At 37.6% G+C, this 20,764-nt stretch overlaps 1 protein-coding gene across 9 annotated transcripts in view; it reads right to left on the bottom strand.

The window, feature by feature from the left end:
* Positions 1 to 20,764, bottom strand: part of mtmr3 (myotubularin related protein 3) — a 33,631-nt gene that overhangs the window by 7,526 nt on the left and 5,341 nt on the right. For 6 of the 9 annotated variants that reach the window (XR_010895930.1, XM_067394363.1, XM_067394366.1 and 3 more), the window contains exons 2-16: positions 20,324 to 20,405; positions 18,398 to 18,476; positions 15,898 to 15,987; positions 14,446 to 14,562; positions 10,849 to 10,869; positions 10,307 to 10,389; positions 8,085 to 8,251; positions 7,767 to 7,863; positions 7,470 to 7,583; positions 6,634 to 6,836; positions 6,252 to 6,383; positions 6,057 to 6,168; positions 3,697 to 3,892; positions 1,804 to 1,989; positions 1,550 to 1,720 (exon numbers count right to left, since the gene is read on the bottom strand). Coding sequence is in view for 8 of the 9 variants with exons in the window: in XM_067394363.1 (XP_067250464.1) it covers positions 1,550 to 1,720; positions 1,804 to 1,989; positions 3,697 to 3,892; positions 6,057 to 6,168; positions 6,252 to 6,383; positions 6,634 to 6,836; positions 7,470 to 7,583; positions 7,767 to 7,863; positions 8,085 to 8,251; positions 10,307 to 10,389; positions 10,849 to 10,869; positions 14,446 to 14,562; positions 15,898 to 15,987; positions 18,398 to 18,400 (1,692 nt within the window). In the remaining variant the exon portion in view is untranslated. The remainder of the gene's footprint in view (positions 1 to 1,549; positions 1,721 to 1,803; positions 1,990 to 3,696; positions 3,893 to 6,056; positions 6,169 to 6,251; positions 6,384 to 6,633; positions 6,837 to 7,469; positions 7,584 to 7,766; positions 7,864 to 8,084; positions 8,252 to 10,306; positions 10,390 to 10,848; positions 10,870 to 14,445; positions 14,563 to 15,897; positions 15,988 to 18,397; positions 18,477 to 20,323; positions 20,406 to 20,764) is intronic. The other 3 variants (XM_067394365.1, XM_067394371.1, XM_067394370.1) reach the window with 1 other exon arrangement.

Raw genomic sequence — 20,764 nt, 5'->3', positions numbered from 1 at the left:
CTCAGGAGCTAATTACCCTCCTCCATCCCCAGCTCCTCCTTTTGTCCACAGTTAGGCCTTCTGATATTCCTCTTACAATCCCGACTGTCAGTTATCTTGATTTCTGTTGTTACATTAAAGTATTGTCGTCATGTAGATACTATATCATCAATGTTCTTAAATACATTTATGATGGTTCTGTTCAGCTATAACCCCCTTAGGGTAAACAGCTCTCCCTGCTCTTATCCATGCCAGGCTGGAGTTTTTGCCATGAAAAGAATCATACCGCCAATCCAAACTGTATACTAACTGTTAATCACCTTTGACCATAGTGGTCCTGACAGAATTTTAAATATAGGTAAATCTCACATAAAAATACCATTACCCAGGTCATGTTTCATACCAAATCAAAAGAAAAGAAAGCATATTTTGCAAAGATACTTGTTTCTTTATTTGGATTTTGTTATGAAGTATGACCCAAACATGTTCACGAGAGGCTTTGTAAAATTCACCTGATGTATTTAGTTCAGTTGATCGAATCCAAGCAGAAATAAAAGAGAAAAGGCACACAAAAAGACAGCATGTTTTATCAACTGTAAATCAATATACAACTGAAACTGAAAGTTTGAAGTCGACCCACCAACAGTGATGTTATTGTTAATTAAAACAAAAACTATTAAAAACATTCACATCTATCTATCTATCTATCTATCTATCTATCTATCTATCTATCTATCTATCTATCTATCTATCTATCTATCTATCTATCTATCTATCTATCTATCTATCTATCTATCTATCTATCTATCTATCTATCTATCTATCTATCTATCTATCTATCTATCTATCTATCGTTTAAGTTGAAGTACTAAAATAATTAACACTAAAATACCAACTAGTAAAGTAAATAGAGATCTTAAAAAAATAAAATCTAATAAAAATTACAAAAATGTACACAATAAATGTACTGAAGCTTTAACTAAAATAAAAATGGAAAACTTTAAAATAAAAAATAACTCATATTAATAAATACTGATACAGTATATCAAAGATCCTAAAATAACTCTGCCCACTAACAGGGTTAGGACACCGTTTTTTGTTGGGGCAGTTTGAACTAGTCTTAAGAAACAGGAAATGAAAGGAAAGGGCAGCTCCGGGTCTCTTGAGTATTAGAGAGGAATGCAAGCATGCATTCTGAAGCCAGTAAACGCCTCCCTTCATGTTTACTCACAACACAAAGGTCAACATAAACTATTACAAAACAGAGGTATGAATTATTAGGTAAAGGCAGCCGAGGGCTGTTAGGAAAGAAAGAAAAAAAAACCTTGCTTTTAATAGATTCAGTGGAGTAAATACATGACTAGTAATGGATTGAAATATGGGCCATGCCAAATAATGGGCAGATATTTGTTTTGACATTATTAATTATATTTTAAATACTTTAAGTAAACATTTTATAAAATTAATGTTTAACATTTCAGCATTTCAACGAAAACCTCATATCGGTCAACCACTAGACGAGAAGAGTAAATGTTTATGAGAGTCATGAGTAAAAGAGAGGACGACGTACGGTCTCTGAATGAGAGGAGTACAGCATGTTTCTGAAGGAGCGGTTGGCAGCTCTGAGGAGAGACCACACGGAGCAGGTTCTTTCTTGGATGTGTCTGTCCTCTCTCTCCTTTCCGCTGTTACACAGGAACGTCCCGAACAGACACGAGTATGTGTGCTGCACAAGCTTCACCTAAACACACAAAACCAAAAGAATTCAGAGCTAGTTCAACAAATAGTTAAATCAAAGTATAAGAAACAAAAGGTTTCACCCACCAGAAAGGCTTCGTTGAACTCAAAGGAACATGGGAATTGTCTTTGGAGCTGGTGCACACAGTCTAACCACTGCAGGAAGACAGGACATCTCTCGTTCAAGTCTTCCGCGTTCTCTCCGTGACCACAGCGGTCTGCGAACTTGTGACCGAAGTCCAACCACTCAGTCTCAACCAGCACCTGAAAACCCTGAAAGTGGACAGGAGAGTTTCTGATTATATGATATCAACAGTTTACACAATGAGAATCTGTAAATGTAACTGTAAATGTTTCTCTTTGTGAGGTTTGGTTAATGGTGGCTGAAATGCATTTTTACGCACAACTGCCAGCCTGCATGGAGAGGTTCTCCAGACTCCAGAGACACCAGCAGCTTCAAATACCCGTTTAACACTGCCTTTTTTTTATAGCTGCCCTTTTAATACAATTAATTTTTTTGACAGGAACTTTCACTAATAAGCCTTTATCTGACCGAGTTCTGCTGTGCTCTAAATCACTCACAAATCTTATGATAATTTGATAATCTCCATTCAGTTTCACACAATATTAGTTGTTTTCATGCCTTTTGCGCAACATTGCACCATTTCATGCTTTTCATCTTCAGAAAGATCTTTCTTCCTCTCATATTGCATGAGAACTGTGACTTGCTTAATAATGTGGCACAACCTCTAAGTAGGGTTTCCATAGATCTGGCAAATTATTTTGTCTGAGATTGATACCAGTTATCTAAAAAGACATGGATAAATAAACAAACATTTTCTTAGAAAAACTAAAATCTGAATGTTTATTGTAGTGAAATCTTACCGATATGTCACTTGCATTATAATTTGGAACGCAGTGTAAACCCCGCCCCCTAAAAACATGCAACAAAGGGGGTGAGGGCATGTTGGGCTGCTTTAGAGAAGAGGAAGAGTTGTTGTAGTAGAGTGTTACCATGCCGTCATTTTACGCCGGACTGCTTCACAAACGAGGGTCAATTCAACACTGGATTTGCACAAAAGATGAACATGACGGCACATGCTAGTGGATGAGTTGAATCAACTCCACAGCAACTACATAAATGTATCCACTAACCATTCAGAAACGTCCAGTTTCATTCTAAAAGTTTTAAAGAGGCATTATAGGTCCTTCTTTAGTAAAAAAATAAATAAAATAAAATGTTCTTAAGAAAATATTTGAGATAACTTCTTAAAAATGTTTCAAGAATTGCAACCTTCTTACAACCTTCTTAGAATTTATTTTAAGAATTTTCTTAACTTCTTAAGAAGGTTTTCATGAATCCAGCCCCTGGTATCTTTTAAACACCTTCAAAGCACAACATGTATTCAACATCAGAAAACTAGATATGAATGCTTAAAATTACAGTAATGCCTCCTCCAGTATTTGAGATGACTCATGCACCTCCTGAGATCCAGATCCACAACTAGATCCATGATGGAATTCAGCTGTGGCTTTTCTATCCAGTTTTCCATTAACAATTTACATATAGACAGCTTGTTATTCTCAATTATTGTGAAAAAATCTAATGTGGCTTGATGAAGTGCAGCATCACCCCTCTAACCAAAACTAAAAAGAGCCAGTACAACATGACTTCTGATGACATGAAATCACAAAAACCCAGGAATTCACTATAGCAGAAGAACGACTCTCTATTGTTTCATTCTGTGAATCTATGTTAATCACAGGGTTCAAGCTTGGGCAACATTACAAATATTTTAACATTTCCTCTAAGCCATTGTCTATGTAAACATGTCCTTGTGAGCATTTCAAACCACAGGATTTAAAATAAGCCCTTGTGGATTTTTCCAGCATGTGATATAGCTTACAAATTCCTCTCGTAATAATTCAGAGAGAGTTTTAATGGTCTTCTCCATTTTAGTTCATTATCACGGAGCTCACCTCAATAGTGCGGTAGTACGGGTCCAGCAGGAGTTTGGCCAGCGCCGCTATCTGAGGGGTGCGATCCCAGCCGTCTGAGCAGTGCACCAGTACGGGCCTTTGGTCGCGGTCCACGGCGTTAACAACGAGGAGAGACGCCTTGAGCAGGAGGGACAGATGCTGCAGCCACTTTGTGCTCTCCAGAGCAGATAGCCAGCTAAAGACACAACAAAACTCACCATTACACACTTACATCTAATGATTACACTTTAAACTGAAGAATGAACTATAATACATATATACACAAGTCTTTTTTTGTAACAATGGGTTGCACAATTTTCACTCAGGAGCCTTTTTTTCGTACACGCACACATATACACATGCACACACCACATGATAAGATGCGTGAAACAGGTATTTTGAACGGAGTCTATTTTTATGTTCATTTCTTTTATTTTATGCAATCCAAAACTGTTAACCTAGCACCCTCCATATCTCTCCTTCCTGCTCTCCCCAAAAGCTGCTGTCATTTTCTGAAGGAAAGCATGAAATTACCCTAATATGCTGTATATTGGCGAAAAGCGCATGCTATTGTCAGGAGCAACTTGAATTACTTTGATAGAACAAACAGTTAAAGAGTTACGGTAATATTAATAAAGCTTGGTTGGATGTGTCGATGACGACACACTCAGCTAATAGGGTTAAAGCAAGAGCAGTGATTGATTTTTTTTTTTTTTTTGACAGCAGCAAGATTAGGCTGGTTAGACCTAAAGTCCAAATCAAATATAGTGTTACACGTTTAATTTGGTTTTATCTGTTTACGTTCACTTACGTACGACATAACCAACTGTGTTTACTAGGATACTCGACGAGACAGACATTTTAACAAAATGTTGTGTGCATTTGTCCATTCAAGTGCAAGAGAATGTAAAAGAGAACTCAATTCAGTATTTGCACACTGTCTGAGAAAAGGCTTTTTGTGTGCGTGTTTCGGATGTGTGCTCACACAAAACTTCTCACAAAGCGTGCAAGTAACAAATTGAGTTGTTTTTCGCATCTTTTTGTGCTTCAATATTTAAATGGGCAAGGCTTAAAAACACATGCAAATGTGTTGTCCAATGAATATGTTGTTTTTTAGGTAAATTTCAATAAATGTGCAAGGCAGACACGGAAGAAGCTTTGAGTTGTGTATATTACAGTATGTCTGCATACTAAAAACCTGTTTTCCATGATATTCCACATTTGTGAAACAAAAACAGCTTAATGCACATCAGGAAAACAGCGTTTATATCTTATTGTAAAACTGAGAGAAGGACTAAAGAAAGTGGTTTGACAAGTGTGGTTGGGAAAGGTCAATATTCATTATAAAAGTTTTCCAACATGGTCAAACGCAGCCAAAGCAAACTGACATTAGTCAAGGAAACATAGTGCAGGTAACCGGAGGAGACATTCAAATAATCATTCCCAAGAGAAACATGAATCAGAACCACGTTTAAAAGGAAAATCAGCTTTTTATGATTATTACGACCTCATGCAGAGAGACATTTACAATCAGAATAATCAAAGGAGGGAATTAAATTTTTTTCCCTCTCAACAATTCATGTCTGTTGCCTAGAAACGCAGCTCTTGGTCAGAGTTTATCATACTGACTAAAAAGAGAAAGTGAGAGAATAAAAGAAAAACAGAAAGAAAGTAATTTGGAAGACTTGCTGTTGACTTTACAACAAATGGATGTGTGGAAATAGCGTAGATGGAAAAGGAAGCAAATATGAGCCAGTGCTGGAAATCACGGGCAGATGTGCTGCCAGGGAAATAACAATAGGCGGAAAAATAACAAAAAGACGAGCTCCTGAAGGAACTAAAGCACTAAAGTGCATCTGCATTTGAACCAAACCAATTAGCTTTAATAAAACATTTGATTCAAAGCAAAGAAGCACTATGTTGACCAGTGTTTTTTTAGTATTAGTTATATACTACTATAGTATTATATATTTAAAGTTGTAAGATTAAGTTTTTCATCTTTTTCCAGCTTAGTTTAGATTTTTTGACTACATTATTAGTTAGTTCTGGCTGGAGTTACAGGTTTATGATGTTGCAATGGACACAAATAATGATAAACATATCATAAAACCTCAGCACTCATAGGAGGTCTTAAAAAGTTTACATGTTAAAGAATCAATATTCTGAATATCATTTTACATTTTACTTTCAGACAGATTAAGAGGAACATTTTTGATAAGCCTTAGATTTGAGATTGATAAATCAAGCTTAATTGATTTTAACAGGTTAGAAAAAACATGTTTTGTCCCTAAAAGGTCAAAATACATCAGTAAACGAAGGGACACATTGCAACCGCAGTAGATGTTCCCTGGAAGACTTACTTGGCTGGATCGGGCATTTGGGTGCAGAGGAAGCGCAGAGACTGGAAACTCTTGCGGATGGAATGGATGTTGGCCATACCCATAAACACCACCTCACAGTTAGGGTAGTACTCTACAGGGGAGAGCAACACACCATTAATGAAGGGGGTGTCTTGTGTTATTGTGATTATTAAAAGAGCATCTATGAGAGAGTACCTGGGCATTCACATCCTCCACCTTTGGCTCTGTTGGCTACGGCAGCAGCGTATGACCGGGCGTCCAGGATCAAAAGCTTTCGAGCTTGGATGGCCAGTGTCTCCACCTCGGAGCTGTTAGTCATGGATGAGTCTATAGAAAGATACAAAGAGGAGTATTGATATAAAATAAACATTTATGCATAGATCAAGTCACACAATAATCAGGAAATTTAAGATGATATTTAAATGAAATTCCTCTAGAATACTTAATTCTAATTGGTCAGCAGCAGCATATTTTATAGTGCCATTATTACACTTTATCAGCCAATCAGTTTTGAGAAACAAACCCATCTGCTTTATAATCTGAATTAGGGCGTGTCTATACAGTATTCAGTACTGACCAAAGTCCACATCTGAGAGGTCAGCTCCGTTAATGTACTCGCGGGAGAAGGAGCCATTGGAGACGCCTTTACAGGTGCTGCTGTCCACGGCACAGGCTCTGGCGATGGACTGCACCAGGTGCTCATCATCTGCATTCCTCCAGCCCCACCAGCTGACCTCAGGCTGACCACAGCGAGCGATCACTGCCCCTGTGCTCTGGTGCCTGGGTAAGAGAGGTTAAAGACCTGGACTATTAACCTGAAGGTTTTGGCAGTGCTGTAATTGATAACTAAAACTATTAAAAATTGTAATCTTTAATTGAAACAAAGCTCAAATAAAATAAAATAAATATATAAACATAAACTATAAATATTAAACTTGTTGCTTAAATGCTGCCTTGGTGACTAACTGTAATAAAATAAGATTAAGTATTTAAGTTTAAGTACCAAAATTACTAAAATTATTTTTAAAGATATTTAAAATAAAAAAATAAAATGGCAAAGCACATAACAAAATTACTCAAACTTAAATGAAAACTAAAAATATAAAAATACAGGCCAATTCAACATTTTCATAAATATTATAATAGCATATAAATAATAGTAGTATATAATAGTATATAAAATAACTGATTCTAGCTAGGATCCTAGGAAACTTGACCAGGTACAAGCTACTTAAAGCAATTAAACAACAGTTTTGAAAAAAGCATTAGCTACTTGCTACTAAAAAAAAAAAATTGTTTTTATATTATATATATATATGACCGGAGTGCACCTATGTCTGAAAAAAAATCAGCTCACTTGGTTTTGGAACGATTTTCATTCTCCATGCTTATAAACAGATGTGGCTGACTGACCTATAAACCACGGCCGGAATCCTCTTCCAAGAGCGGAAGGCCGCAACATTCTCCAGCTCTTTATCAGTAATCCAGGCTGGAACCAGCAGCAGTTGAGGGTAGCTGGAACACAACCTGGTAGTGGCAGGGGGCAAGCAGAGGGCACTGTGATCAGAGCAGAGCATAGGACTGACTGATGCCTGTCTAAAGTCATCTGAGCTTGCGCATGGCCCTGAACAGACCCACTGAGTGCAGCAGGACAGGGTTGAATGTCCAGGACTGTTTAGATGTTTTTAAACTCAAAAGACAAACACTCACTTGTACTTGTTGTTGATCTCAGATATTCTCCAGGCGTTCTGAGTGTCGAAGCCCATCCGCTCCACCTCGTTATGGAAACGTGACGTCACATGATCACCTGAAAGATAGCGGCAAGTGAGAGGTTGAGATGAATCCTGAAAGTAAGGAGGAAAAGAATTTCGAAGGAAGAACTAGTTACAGGACGGGACAAATTTAGAGAGGTTCTTTGTATATCTCTCAAAGATATTCAAGAGAATCTTGTTTGTGGACTCAGTAGGTGTTAAAATAAAATAAAGAGACAAAATTTGTGAGACATCCAGGCACACAGGCAGACAGTACCTGGCCTACACAGATCTCCATGCTGCTCCTTCTCTCCTGTGTACAGGTCCACGCACCACGCGTGGAAGGCGAAAGAAAACAGCTCCTCTATCCGGGACGGAGGACGGACCGCTGCGCTCAGCCTCTTCAGCCACTCCTGACACTGCTCAAATGTTGAAAACTGACACCTGTCAAAACACACATTAGATCTACTGCATCAGAGAGACACACTAAACAGAATGAAAGAGAACATCAAATAGAGGCAGAAGGACAGACTGGGCTGACCTGGATTTCTGCACCAACTGGTTGTAATAATTTGATTGCATCTTCAACTAAGTAACAATAATAGTTAAATACATTCTGCTTCAAAATAACACTAACAATGATACGTTTTCATAGAAAATGAGATGAGAGATAGATCATGATCCTCTAATGATTCTGAATAGACAACTAAACAAAATAACATGTAATTTACTAGAGATTCTGACAAAATGTTAATTGCTGCAGTCCATTTTAAAAATATTTAATTATTTTAAATGAATGATTCAATGACTCACTCTTCACTATAAACTTCACTACTGGATGAATAAGTGTTTTTGAACAAATCTCTTGAATGAATGATTGAATTTTTTTTTTTAGCCACTTGTTACTTTCATTCTATTTTGATCACTACTGTAGACATCAATCATTATATCTGAAATTTGATAATATGAATTTTTGTAAGACAGAAATAATGATACTGTGTGGTTGAAAAGACTGTTTGTGAAGCTGTTTCATACAACTACTCTCTCTGGGTCTGGGATTTTTTAAATGATTTTAATATGTTCCTTGAGGTTTATGTATCTTATTTATAAAGTTTTTGCACAAAAAACAAATATATATGCAAAAAAACTATTATTTTTAACCTTAATTCTGATCCTTGGATTGAAATGACACGTTTTTAAGGGGCGGCTCCTTTAAAGCTCGTCAGTAAACGGCCACTGTTATTATTGGCTAATGTCATTGCATAGTAATCATTATCAATGCCCACTCGCAATTGCACAAGAGAAAGTGTTTTGAAAACATTATCCATATAAAACCGTCATTTAAGACAAAGCATTATGAAGTCATTTACTTACGGTTTGCTGATTACTTACAGTTTGATTCAATACAGATGGCTGCTCCATCTTTCAACAAAAGTTTCTTTGTAAACTCTCAATTACACTGCGCCTCGCTGGCAAAACAAAATGCTCCGAACAAACATAATCCTTCAATGCATACCGGGATGCCATTAATAAGAACCATCCAATTGTTTCTTATGCAGAGATCCTTCTGAAATCTGTACAAAGATGCAAACAAGCTGTTTTCCCAGTGGCGCAGCGAGATGAGCGACAGACACCTGACTCTGAGATTGTGGGTTTGAGTCCTGTGTTATACAACTTTATGGGGCAATTGTGGTTCGAGTCTCAGTACCAGTAGGAAATGTAGATGGGGGAGTGAATGATCAGCGAATTCCTCCACTCTCATTACCCACAACTGAGGTGACCTTGAGCGAGGCACCTAACCCCCAAACACTCCCTGAGCACCGCAGCAAAAATGGCTGCCCACTGCTCCAGGTGTGTGTTCACGGTTTGTGTGTGTTCAATTCTCACTACTGTGTGTGTGCACTTGGATGGGTGAAATGCAGAGCACAAATTCTGAGTATGGATCACCATACTTGGCCACACAAGATGTCACACGTTTAGACTATACTTCAAATGTTCAATCACTATTCCATTTGTCCAGTTATCGACAGACTCAAGTCTGCGAAGCCTGTCAGAAACTGAACACACATCTGTATTATGCATCCAGTGTAGACAGCGTCAGTGATTATAATGGGTTCCATTTGCTTTTGACATGATGCAACGCTCACATCCAGTGTAGCAAATGTCAGCCGTTAAGCCACTGAATGTCAATGGGCGGGGCTTATGGTGCGGTGGTGTATAACTATTCGTCGATGTCCTGCTCTAGAGGCAGGCATATGCAAATGTATTTTCCAGTGTGATGTCACAGGTCACCCAATATCAAAACGAGCTGTTTTTCGAGCTTGATTATATTTGTTTGTAATGAGGAGTACGTTTTAAGCTATAAAACTTGAAGGTTGTTTTAATGGTACAAAGACCTCTTATTTGTCAAGCGAACAAGGCAAATTTGATTTTTAATGTCATGACCCCTTTAAAGATTATTTGTGTAGCTCTAATAGATATATAGATAGATAGACTCACCTGACGACCTTGCAGTCTTTGCAGGTAATGTGCAGTTGGAACATGTCCCGGCATTCTACACTTTCTATCAGCTGCAGGGGAACCTGGGAGAGAAAGAGACCGATTAGACATTCACACATATTTTTCCACAACTGGCACTGTGAGTCTCAGCACACCACACAGAGCGACTAAACCGGAAGTCAACATTAACCCGCCCGATGCTAATGATTAAATCAACCTGCTGAATCAATCACATTGAAAGTTTAGACATGGGCTTAGAGTTTACAAACACGGTTAGTGATTAGCGTCTGCAGCTTATTTCAGACAAACTCATTCTTTGTTCTGCAGCTCAAGTGTTGAACGGCCTGCATGCCAATCAGCTTCAATCAAGTATGTGTGTTTACTGTGTGGACAACATTGCAACAAAAATGCAGTTCCCCTTTAAGCTCTGGAACTTGCTCGTGATCACACGTTGATCGCATGCAAGTCACACCTGACCACGTCTCTCAAAACTGCAGCTCGCAACATCATGCATACAGACAGACCGTTCTGTGATTACTTACTGACACCTCACACGAACAATTCTGTTCACAGAGAGAGAGAAAGAGAGGGAAGACAGAATCACGAGGTGGACGTGTACACTGCGAGTTTTGGCTCATATGTGATACACACATTCCTGGGCTGCGGTTTAATTCTACCGTAATAATCTGACCACACTCAAACATTCCTGGGGCGCTTGTTAAAGGATCAGAGAACACTAAAACACATTTGTGAGATATTAACTGATCCGTATTACTGATGGAACTGGATGGCTAACTAGTAAGTTAGTGAAATTAACTACGGTGATTAATATTTTTCTCTCCAAAACATTGTGCTTCTAAATGGAACCCCTTAAAAGCACCAGCAATACAGCCATTAAAACAGTGCTTTGGTAACAAAGTCAGGTGTGTGATCAGCTATCGACAAAAAAGTGATTTGTGATTTATCAGCTGAGTCAGAAAGCTGAAAAATGCTGCCTCTGCAGGCAGGATATGTAATGAAGGTAGGAAGACAACAAAGAACGAATCCAGTGATTGTACCACATCCTGTGTAGTGAGATACCTTCATCTGATCAGTTTTTGAAGGCAGCACAGATGTATCCTTTGCTGCCTTTGATACCCTACAATCTTGTGCGTTCCATTCCATGAGCTAAAAAATAAATATAACGTCTGAAAGTTATGGTTGGTTTGTGTGTAAATGTACATTTTTGACTAACTTTTTCCAATTTTTATGTCATTTCAAGCTATAAATTACTATTACACAAATTAAATATTCGCTTAGTTATCACCAAAGCTCTCTATTTTGTTTTAGATCATTAAACCGTTATGCTGCCTCAGAAGTGTGTCCAAAATCACTTTCCATATGGTAACACTTTGCAATAAAGTTTCATTTGTTAACTACTTGATGAACTAAGAATGAACAATACTTCTACAGCATTTATTAATATTGGTTAATGTTACTAATAGTAATAAAATTCAGTGTTTACTAATACATGATTAAAATCAAAAGTTGTATTTGTTAACAATAATTAATGCGCAATGAATTAACATGAACAAACAATGAATGACAGTATTTTTATTAACTAACATTAACAAAGATCAATAAATACTGTAACAAATGTATTGCTCATTGTTAGTTCATGTTAGTTAATAATTAATTAATAGTAATTAATAATAATAATAACAATAATTGTATTTTACAGAACAACAGGATCATTACAATACTTAATGTTAATTTCTTTCATTTCTTGAGCTTTTATTTAGTAGGAAAACCACAGGGAGTGATTTATAAATGATTCTCATTACAAATTTGGGGAGATGGTTGCACATTGATCCGAGCCACTGAAAACACCAGATCATGAGCTGCTCCATGCATTAAATAATTATATTTGAAAATGCAGCATTTGGCGTTTTTTTTTTTTTTATTATTATTTAAGATTTTCAAACAGTCAGATAAAACTTTTTTTTCCTCAGATTAACACAATTCACGTTGGTTGTACTTGGCTTGGAAAACATGGAAATCCATATAAATATGGAAATATTGTGTATAAATATGGAAAATCATCCAATCAGAGTTTGAAGCCTTTGCTCTAAATAATGTTCCCGTAATTACACACAATCCATAAGGCATGCCAAGTTCAACTTTTAAAAACATGTCTCAAGACTCCTGCATTCTGTTGTGCTCATCAATTTGTGTCTCTTTCAAAAAAAAAAAAAAAAAAAAAAAGACACTTTAACAGTAACAACTCACATTCTCTCAATCTCCTTCCTCTTTCAAGTCCCACACTGTAAGCTTGCTCTTACGACAGCTCAGCTGCCTCACTAGCAGGCCAGTAGTCACACACTCACAATGTCAAACACACACACATCACTCACTTCTTCTCACTCACAACACACTCTCTCTTTCACAGGCACATAGAGAGCGTCACACTCATTTACTCTGCTGAATAAGTGACTGTCACAGATATCAACTGATTAATCAGCACTGAGCTGATCACCCACAAGCCACAAACCCAGCTGCCTGATCGCATATAACCAGCAGAAGAGCACCGTTGCAGGAATATTTTGGGTTAAACATAACAGTCAAACTTAACATTATCTGTGGTCCACTGTTAATTTTCACAGACAATAATCTTGGTAATTATTTTGTCTCTCAGTTTGTAGTGCTGGTGCACTTACAATGAAAGCACAGCAGATAAGTGTCCAGAACAGAAAACTATTAAGGGATAATGTGCAGCCAGACTGTCATTCTTGCAAAATGAACCCCAACAGAGATCAGGACCCTAATGTAAAATGGTTTGGGGTGGAGTGGAGTGTTTGGGAAAAAAACTATTGAAATCATATTAGTGGCACATAAATTACACACTTAATCTTCAATATAGGCACTTTAACAGAGCAGCGTATTTCTGCTTTTAAACCATCCAGTACACTGTCCCCATAGACTGCCATTGTAAGTGCATTACTGTAAATGCCATTTATGTGCATATTTACTAACTTATGACAGAATGCCAGAACATTTTCTGCATTTAACCCAAAATACTCCATCACACCTCTTGCGGACCATTCCAGCAGTAGTTCAGTAACAGGCAGCTCTGTGTGCTACACTGGAATAAGCAGGTTTCTGGATCGTGACTGCTGGTCTATGAGAGGTAGAGAGGTATAGCAGAGCAGATTATTAGTATGTAACAAGAACCTTAATATAGTGCCATGTTGAAAGGATGGGGGTGGACGATCCCAATCAAAAAGCCACTGCAGCCATGGCAACAGACCCGGGAAGAAACAGTGAAAGAGAAGAGCTAATAAAGACAGACCTGTTCGATACACATACAGGGTGACTGAAGCCACTGGCCAGTGTTAGAGTGGCTGATGTAACTGTGGCTCTCTGTCCCTACATACCCTTCACTTCATCTGTGGGCTCTAAATTTAGCAGCATGCCATGCACCACATAAAAGTGTTTTTCAGTGACCACTGGGCTAGTTATATCATACGCCATACATCCACTACAGCACAACAGAGATTCACTCAAGAAACTCTGAGCTGAGGGTGAAAACATAAGAGTCACACTGCAAAAAATATGAACCCAATATATTTCCACATATTAATGTGCCCCAGATTGAACTGAAGAGATTTGGTGTGATTTTTGCCATTCACACTGTCAAATATAAACAAAACAATGCTGGGGAAAAAATCATATTTGGGCCACATTCAAGTTTTGAAGTCAGATGTACTTATAAAAACCAGCTGATTTAAAAGAAGACAAAATGAGAAAAGGCCCGAAATGCAAACATTGCTCATTTTTGTTTGATTTGGTTCAGATGCAGAAGATCTGTTTATTCCACTTCAGTTGCTTAGAGATGTAAATTGTTCATTTCTGCTTGTTTTATTATCTCTGCCAAGTAAGTTTTATTATATTCTGCGAAGGACAAAGAGCTCATACATTTGTGTTTAGCAAACTCTGGCAACAACAGCTCAGTAAAAGTTTAAAAAAAATAAAAAATACTTCCCAGACTCGTATCCTTAGCTACAGACTATTAAAACATCTATTTGCAGTTCAAGTAGATCTGGTAATAAAAAGCACATTTAAAAAAAAAAAAAAAAAAAAAGAATGAAAATCACACTCACATTAACAACAGACTCTTTGAACTTGATGTGCAGGCGGTAGCTGGACATGGCGATGACGGCATCTTCCGCCCTGCCCACGTACTCCGTAAACTCTCCATGCAGCTCTGGGAAGGGCACCTACAACAGATGATAATATCAGAAATGTCTTTCCAACATGTTAACATAAGACCAGAGCAATTATTTATTGATATTTATAAATGCTTGCCAAAAATATGAAGTATTTACAAACTCAACACTTTGAGCAGAAAAATACCATTCATGTGTCTTCCTGTCAGGGGTGCTAAAAACAAAGGCTGTTTCAAAACCTAGAGAGCTCTCTCACTTTCTGTGGTCTACACATCATCAAAACAAAAATTGTACCTTATAATTAAATGATTTGAAATGCTGTTAACAGTCAGTCATGGGTGACAAGTGTCACAATGCTTGCTGCAATTCATTCAAAGAGATAAAAGTAATGCAGTCTTAGATTTTGACCAAAAAAAGAATTTTGCTGCCTAGTATTTGGGACAGGGTACACATCACAAGAGCATTCATGATGCCTAAAAAATGTCAGCTCAGGGCTTAAAGGTGAAGAATGTACAGTAGTTTCTCTGACACTAAAGGCACCTAGCGGACTTACAAAAATACAGCATATTTTGCAAATGCCCCTTTCATGTGTTGCGACTCCCCTAACTCAAACATCACAAATACAGCTCTTACAGGCGCTTGTGAAGGCATGTTTCAACAGGTAAAAGTAGGCTATTTGCAATAATAGGTCCAACATATTAGGAATACTTTTAGCTGTGTTACGATGTGTCACGAGTAAGCAATTAAGTAGGCTAATAACACTCTGTGTAGAGTGAACATGAGCGTCTTGCTTATAATAAACCCACCCAACGTATTTGAACCGGGTGCATTTTTTAAAAACGTGCAACAGATATTTGATGCCGTTTAAACTGGACACATCAAAATTTACCTTATAAATTGAAACATTTGTCTTTCTGGACGAGTGCATGATAATGTTGTAGTGAACACACATATAACAATAACCCATTTAATCTTTGAAAATCTAAATGCAAAATTTGGCTTGCACTTCTGTAACCAAAACTGAATGTCTTTTCAGCTTGTAATGCATCAGCCATGGTTCCACAGCGGATAAACACTCTCTGGCTCCGCCTGCTACAGTAGCCACGCCCCAAGCTGTCACTATAGGTTGAGCTGGAAAGAGATTGACGGATCTGAGCGAACTGTTCTTAATGTTCTGATGGTGTCTGGGGGATCAATGTTTACACTTTTGGGGGAGATAAATCCATGAATGACTTACTAATAGTAGTCAATGAACAATAGACTGGGTTATATACTTCACCTGTAAATTTCCTCTCTTGGTCAGAATCAAATAATAGTTATATTAATGGTCCCACTACACCCTAATAAACATGATTCATCTTGGTATGGGTCTTGATCTCCACTTACCTGAAGATCATCTTCCTCCAGGACAGGGGGCTTGCGAGGGAAGATCTGATTGGCCTGGATGCACTCCAAACTCTGCTGCCCCTCCTCCTCCTGTCAAGCAGAATATGGATAAGAAACGCACCGCATTACACTCTATTGTGAAGTACCATCAGGAATAATGTAGCTAAAAAATGTATTATATATATATATATATATATATATATATATATATATATATATATATATATATATATATATATATATATATATATATATATATATATATATATATATATATATATATATATATATAGTGGCAGGGACATGTGCCAATTGTAATAAACTTTGTCGTTTAAAAAAGTAATTTTCTTTATGCAAAATATTTATATAAATCATAAAAAATAACTTATATAATATATTATATAATAAATGATGAACTCATTTATTCTTTTTTTTCTGATATGACCCAGACATGTTTTCATTATTCACTCTACTTCACATCATTTATCTTCTGCTGCAACAATAGAAGAGTGTGAGAGCCTCTTTATCAATGGCTAAACATTTGACATCACAAGTTATAAACGTACAAACTCCTTTTCCAGCCTTATCACTCCCGGGGACCAAAAGCCAAACTGTTCATGACTAAACCTCTGATTAAATTAGTGATTATCTAAGCTAAACTGGGGACAGACTCATCATAGCATTTATTAAACCAATACCATTTTTGGCTGGGCTTCAGAGCAGCAAAACATTTGTAATGGCAAAAGTAGTTTGCCAGGACTTCCTGCTCTGAGGTCACGTTAGCCATTTCTGATATAACAGGCACTCCTGTAACCGATACAGTAGCCGGCTTTACTTAAGACTCTCACAGAACAGGGTTATAGTAAATCATGGCCACTACTATCACTCACACAGACGCCAGCGACAGACGCTTAAACATGCAATGCCAGTGAAAGGTTTGGACAAATCTACTTATTCAGAATAATAGTAAAGTCAACAAAATAATGAAGTAACAAGAGAAAGTATGGGAATTACGTAGTAACCAAAAACATTACACAAATAAAAACTGCAACCTTAATACATAAGTGTCTAAATGTAATTTCAGTGCAAAACATATTATTAGAGTTGTGTCCTGCGTTCAGCAAGAGCTTCATGATTCATCACAGCGATGAGCAGGGCATAAGTCATTCCATTCACTTCTGTACGCAGGAATGAGAGGCTACGGTCCGCGGTAGCCTTGAGAGTTCAGATTGGCAGAGAATGTTTGGACTCAGTTTCCACAAATAGGAGAGTCTCTGTGAGAGAGGGCAGCTGTGTCGCCATGTTGTCTAGCTCAAACACAGGAGTCCTCAAAGACGGAGCGATCTGGTTGTGCCATAAAATGCTGCCCAGTCAAAGACAGGAGTGTACTGAATGAGATGTGCACCGAAGAGGTGTGGTTTTGTATAAACTATGTACCCTCCATCCATCCATCTATCCATCTATCTATCCATCTATTTATCCATCTATCCATCTATCCATCTATCCATCCATCCATCCATCCATCCATCCGTGTGTGTGTGTGTGTGTGTGTGTTTGCTGGATCAGCAGCATTGGCGTCTGTGTGTAGCGCTGACAATGGCCATCAGAACGGCTCAGTAAACACACTAGAGGGGCTGGGCCCAGGGCGGCCCACTGTGGGCACAGGCAAAGAACCAGACAGAGAATTACAGGGCACAGATGGGCAGAATAGCAAACACAATAATGTGCATAACTCATTAAGAATGTGTAAACAAGCACATCCATCAGCATTCGCACATAGAACGAAGGCATTTGTTAAACTGTCTGACACTTCAGCAAACAAGAACATGACGTACACTTCACTAAACACAGACATATACAGACTCAAACATAAACAACACAGTAAATGATGCCTCTGTTGGATTCTCTCAAAATGAAAGGTTCATAATAAAGCTTAGCTTTCAGTTACAGTTATTTTACCTTGTTTAAGGGGTGTTTTTAGTTATGACATGCAGCAGAGTGGATAATTTCCCTTAACAATGGTTAAGGGAGCAAGAGCAATATGACATAAATGTCAAATGTTCAATAATACATTTATTCATTCATTCATAATACAAACTGTAGGATGTTTACAGTTGCCGAGCAACTAATACAATGTGTATTAATATAGAAATCAATTGCTGTTCACAGATGATGCAACTATCATCTATCTTAATGTATCTAACAGCTGTGATCCCATCATCCCATCAGAATTTAAAGCCGGAAAGGTTTCATAACGAGCAGCACACGCTGATGACACTAGCACACATCTATCCATTCATCCTCTGTCTGTCTGTCTAAAGAGGGCATTGATCTGCGCTGAGACAGCAGTCAGGAGGGGACTTTGACACTGTCTGAGTGGCGTTCATTTCAGCTGATTAAAAGCCTGAGAAATCAATGAGCAGTTTCCGATTCAGCATTTGAACCAATGCCTGGGAGTCACGCGCAGGGAAAAAGAGAGATGTTAGTGGTGTTTCTTTACCATAGCCCCGGTGAAGGAGTGCGGGTGCAACACTGTCGTGTCTTCTACCACTCGTCCGCTCTCTCTCGCAGACTTCAGTCTGTATGAAGAAAAAAAAAAAACAACAACATTGTGAATATCGTAATGTTTTGAATTTACTTTTAATTTGTCTACTACTTCCCTAAATAACAATGCCATGTATTTAGTTTCTCGATCAGTTCAAAATGTGAATGTCAATGAATCAGTTCAAAATTTTGATTTAAGAACATGTTTGCATCCTCACTCAAAATCCTCATGGTCTCCATGAGGCATTTTCATGTATTTATATTTTAGTACAATATACATGTGGGTAGATATTAGAGGTCGACCAGTCATCAGCGCCGATATTAAGCATTTTTATGGTCATCTGTCATTTTCAAAAAAAATTTGCAGATAAAATAATTTAATTTGTAAATGTGCTATTTGGCTCTGATGCAGCCATCTCTGTCTGAACGCACCACTCTGTGGCCTAGAGCAAGCTCCACCCACCACCCATCTGATTTTTTGGGAGTCGTGAGTCTGGCCAATCAGCGAGGAAGGCTAAAGGCAAGGAAAAATTTGCACTCTCACACTGAAAGCACTTACTAACTGGAGTTGCTTCAGTGATCAAGCATCAGTTGTCTCTCAAATGTAAGGCAAGAGCTGACGTTGCTGAAGTTGCAATAAATCACAATCCACTATAATGAAGTTGTAAAACACCTCAATATAATCAGGGGATTGCGCATAATTCTACACATTCCCACAGGTTTCTCGATAATTAAGCGGGAAATTCCAAACATTTATGCACTATAGCATGTAGATGGAATCCAAACAGATTATCAGAACAGCTCAGTTATTTTAAACTTTAAATAACTAGTTTCACAAATAGTTTGAGTGATTCAGCAGTACCGAGTCTCCCTCTCTCTCAAAATGCGCAAATGATTTCACATTCATAGTATCCACATTGAGTTTGCTCTGCAAGTGAGCTGTACGCTGCAATATTAGCACGCTTTTCTGACAGTTGATGGAATTGGAACTTGCACGTCATTTTAAGTCATGCCAATTCAAAACTACAAGCCATTTTAAAGCATAAAGTACTCGCGAGCTCTAAAGAGACGGTCTTCTGTCAGCGCGCACTCTCAGCCAATGCACGCGCACACAAAACACAGCCGCCTTTCAAACTGCTCGCAACAAATGTCAGATTGAGTTCTTTTTCGTGACTTATTACACATAAACGTTCAGTTACACACAGTTATGTTAAAATGCCCGTCCTGGCGAGTATACACGTAAGCACAGTACTATATTGCTATAGATCTTAAAGAGACCTTTTATAAGGGTTAATCTATACAGTTATACATTAATTTATACAGTTAAGGCTATGTAGAGTTATTTTATATTGGATTATTTTTATTATTAATATTATTAACAGTTCTCAGAAAAATATATATTTAAAAGCATTTAAAGAAAGTTTTTGTCAGAGCCACTGTTATTCTTAATTTTGACATTAATTTTCATTTTTACACCAGGCATATATATTGGTTCAAAATATCGGTTATCGATCTACTTCATCTGTAATAATCGGTATCTGCATCGGCCCTGAAAATCACATATCGGTCAACCCCTAGTAGATATTGTTGTATATTTACTTACTACTTATATTGGTGTATATAAAAGAATATGACTGAATTCTTTCTAGTGTTAATTTACTGAAAAACATTGCTTAATTATTTTTCACTAGGTTTTTAGACCATTTTACTCCTTTCCCTAAAACATTTGAATCTACCTAGCAATAATGGCTGTTTGGTTGAAATTATGGTTTCCCAAGAAGCTATTTCAGAGGAAATAAATAAATACTGAGATGTATACCAAACATACTCAAAAAGCAAAAAAAAACAATCCCTAATTCAAACACACCCAATTGAAACTTACCAAACTGCTAAAAACAATGAGGTGAGGTTTGTTTTGGACGATCCCACGCTGGTGCCGTCACTCAGTGTTATGACATTGAAACCTGGAGAGAGGGGAGATGAAAACAAAAACAAAAACATGAGACCATAACTTTTCAACCATCACTCTCCATTCCAAACAAACATTGCATAACATCTCTGACAATACAGCTTTTCACGCTTTTCACAGCAGGTACTCTGTGGGCAAAGGTGGGCAGAGCCGTTCATGCATGCTTGTAGGGTGAAATCAAGTCAGTGAAGCATGTGGTTGAGTCAAGCTCTCTGAAAACCACAATGTACACAGCCATTCATCTCCAGAGTCAATATACTCATCAGGAACAGAAGGTTTATTGCCGATTATTTCAGGCTGCTTAATCACAACTGATTAGGGTTGAGAATCTAAAATTGATTCCAATTTTGAAAT

The sequence above is a fragment of the Chanodichthys erythropterus genome, chromosome 9 (assembly GCF_024489055.1).
Source record: "Chanodichthys erythropterus isolate Z2021 chromosome 9, ASM2448905v1, whole genome shotgun sequence".
In the NCBI taxonomy this organism is placed as follows: domain Eukaryota; kingdom Metazoa; phylum Chordata; class Actinopteri; order Cypriniformes; family Xenocyprididae; genus Chanodichthys; species Chanodichthys erythropterus.
Note: the sequence above shows the minus strand (reverse complement) of the source record. Positions and strands in the feature narration are given on the sequence as shown.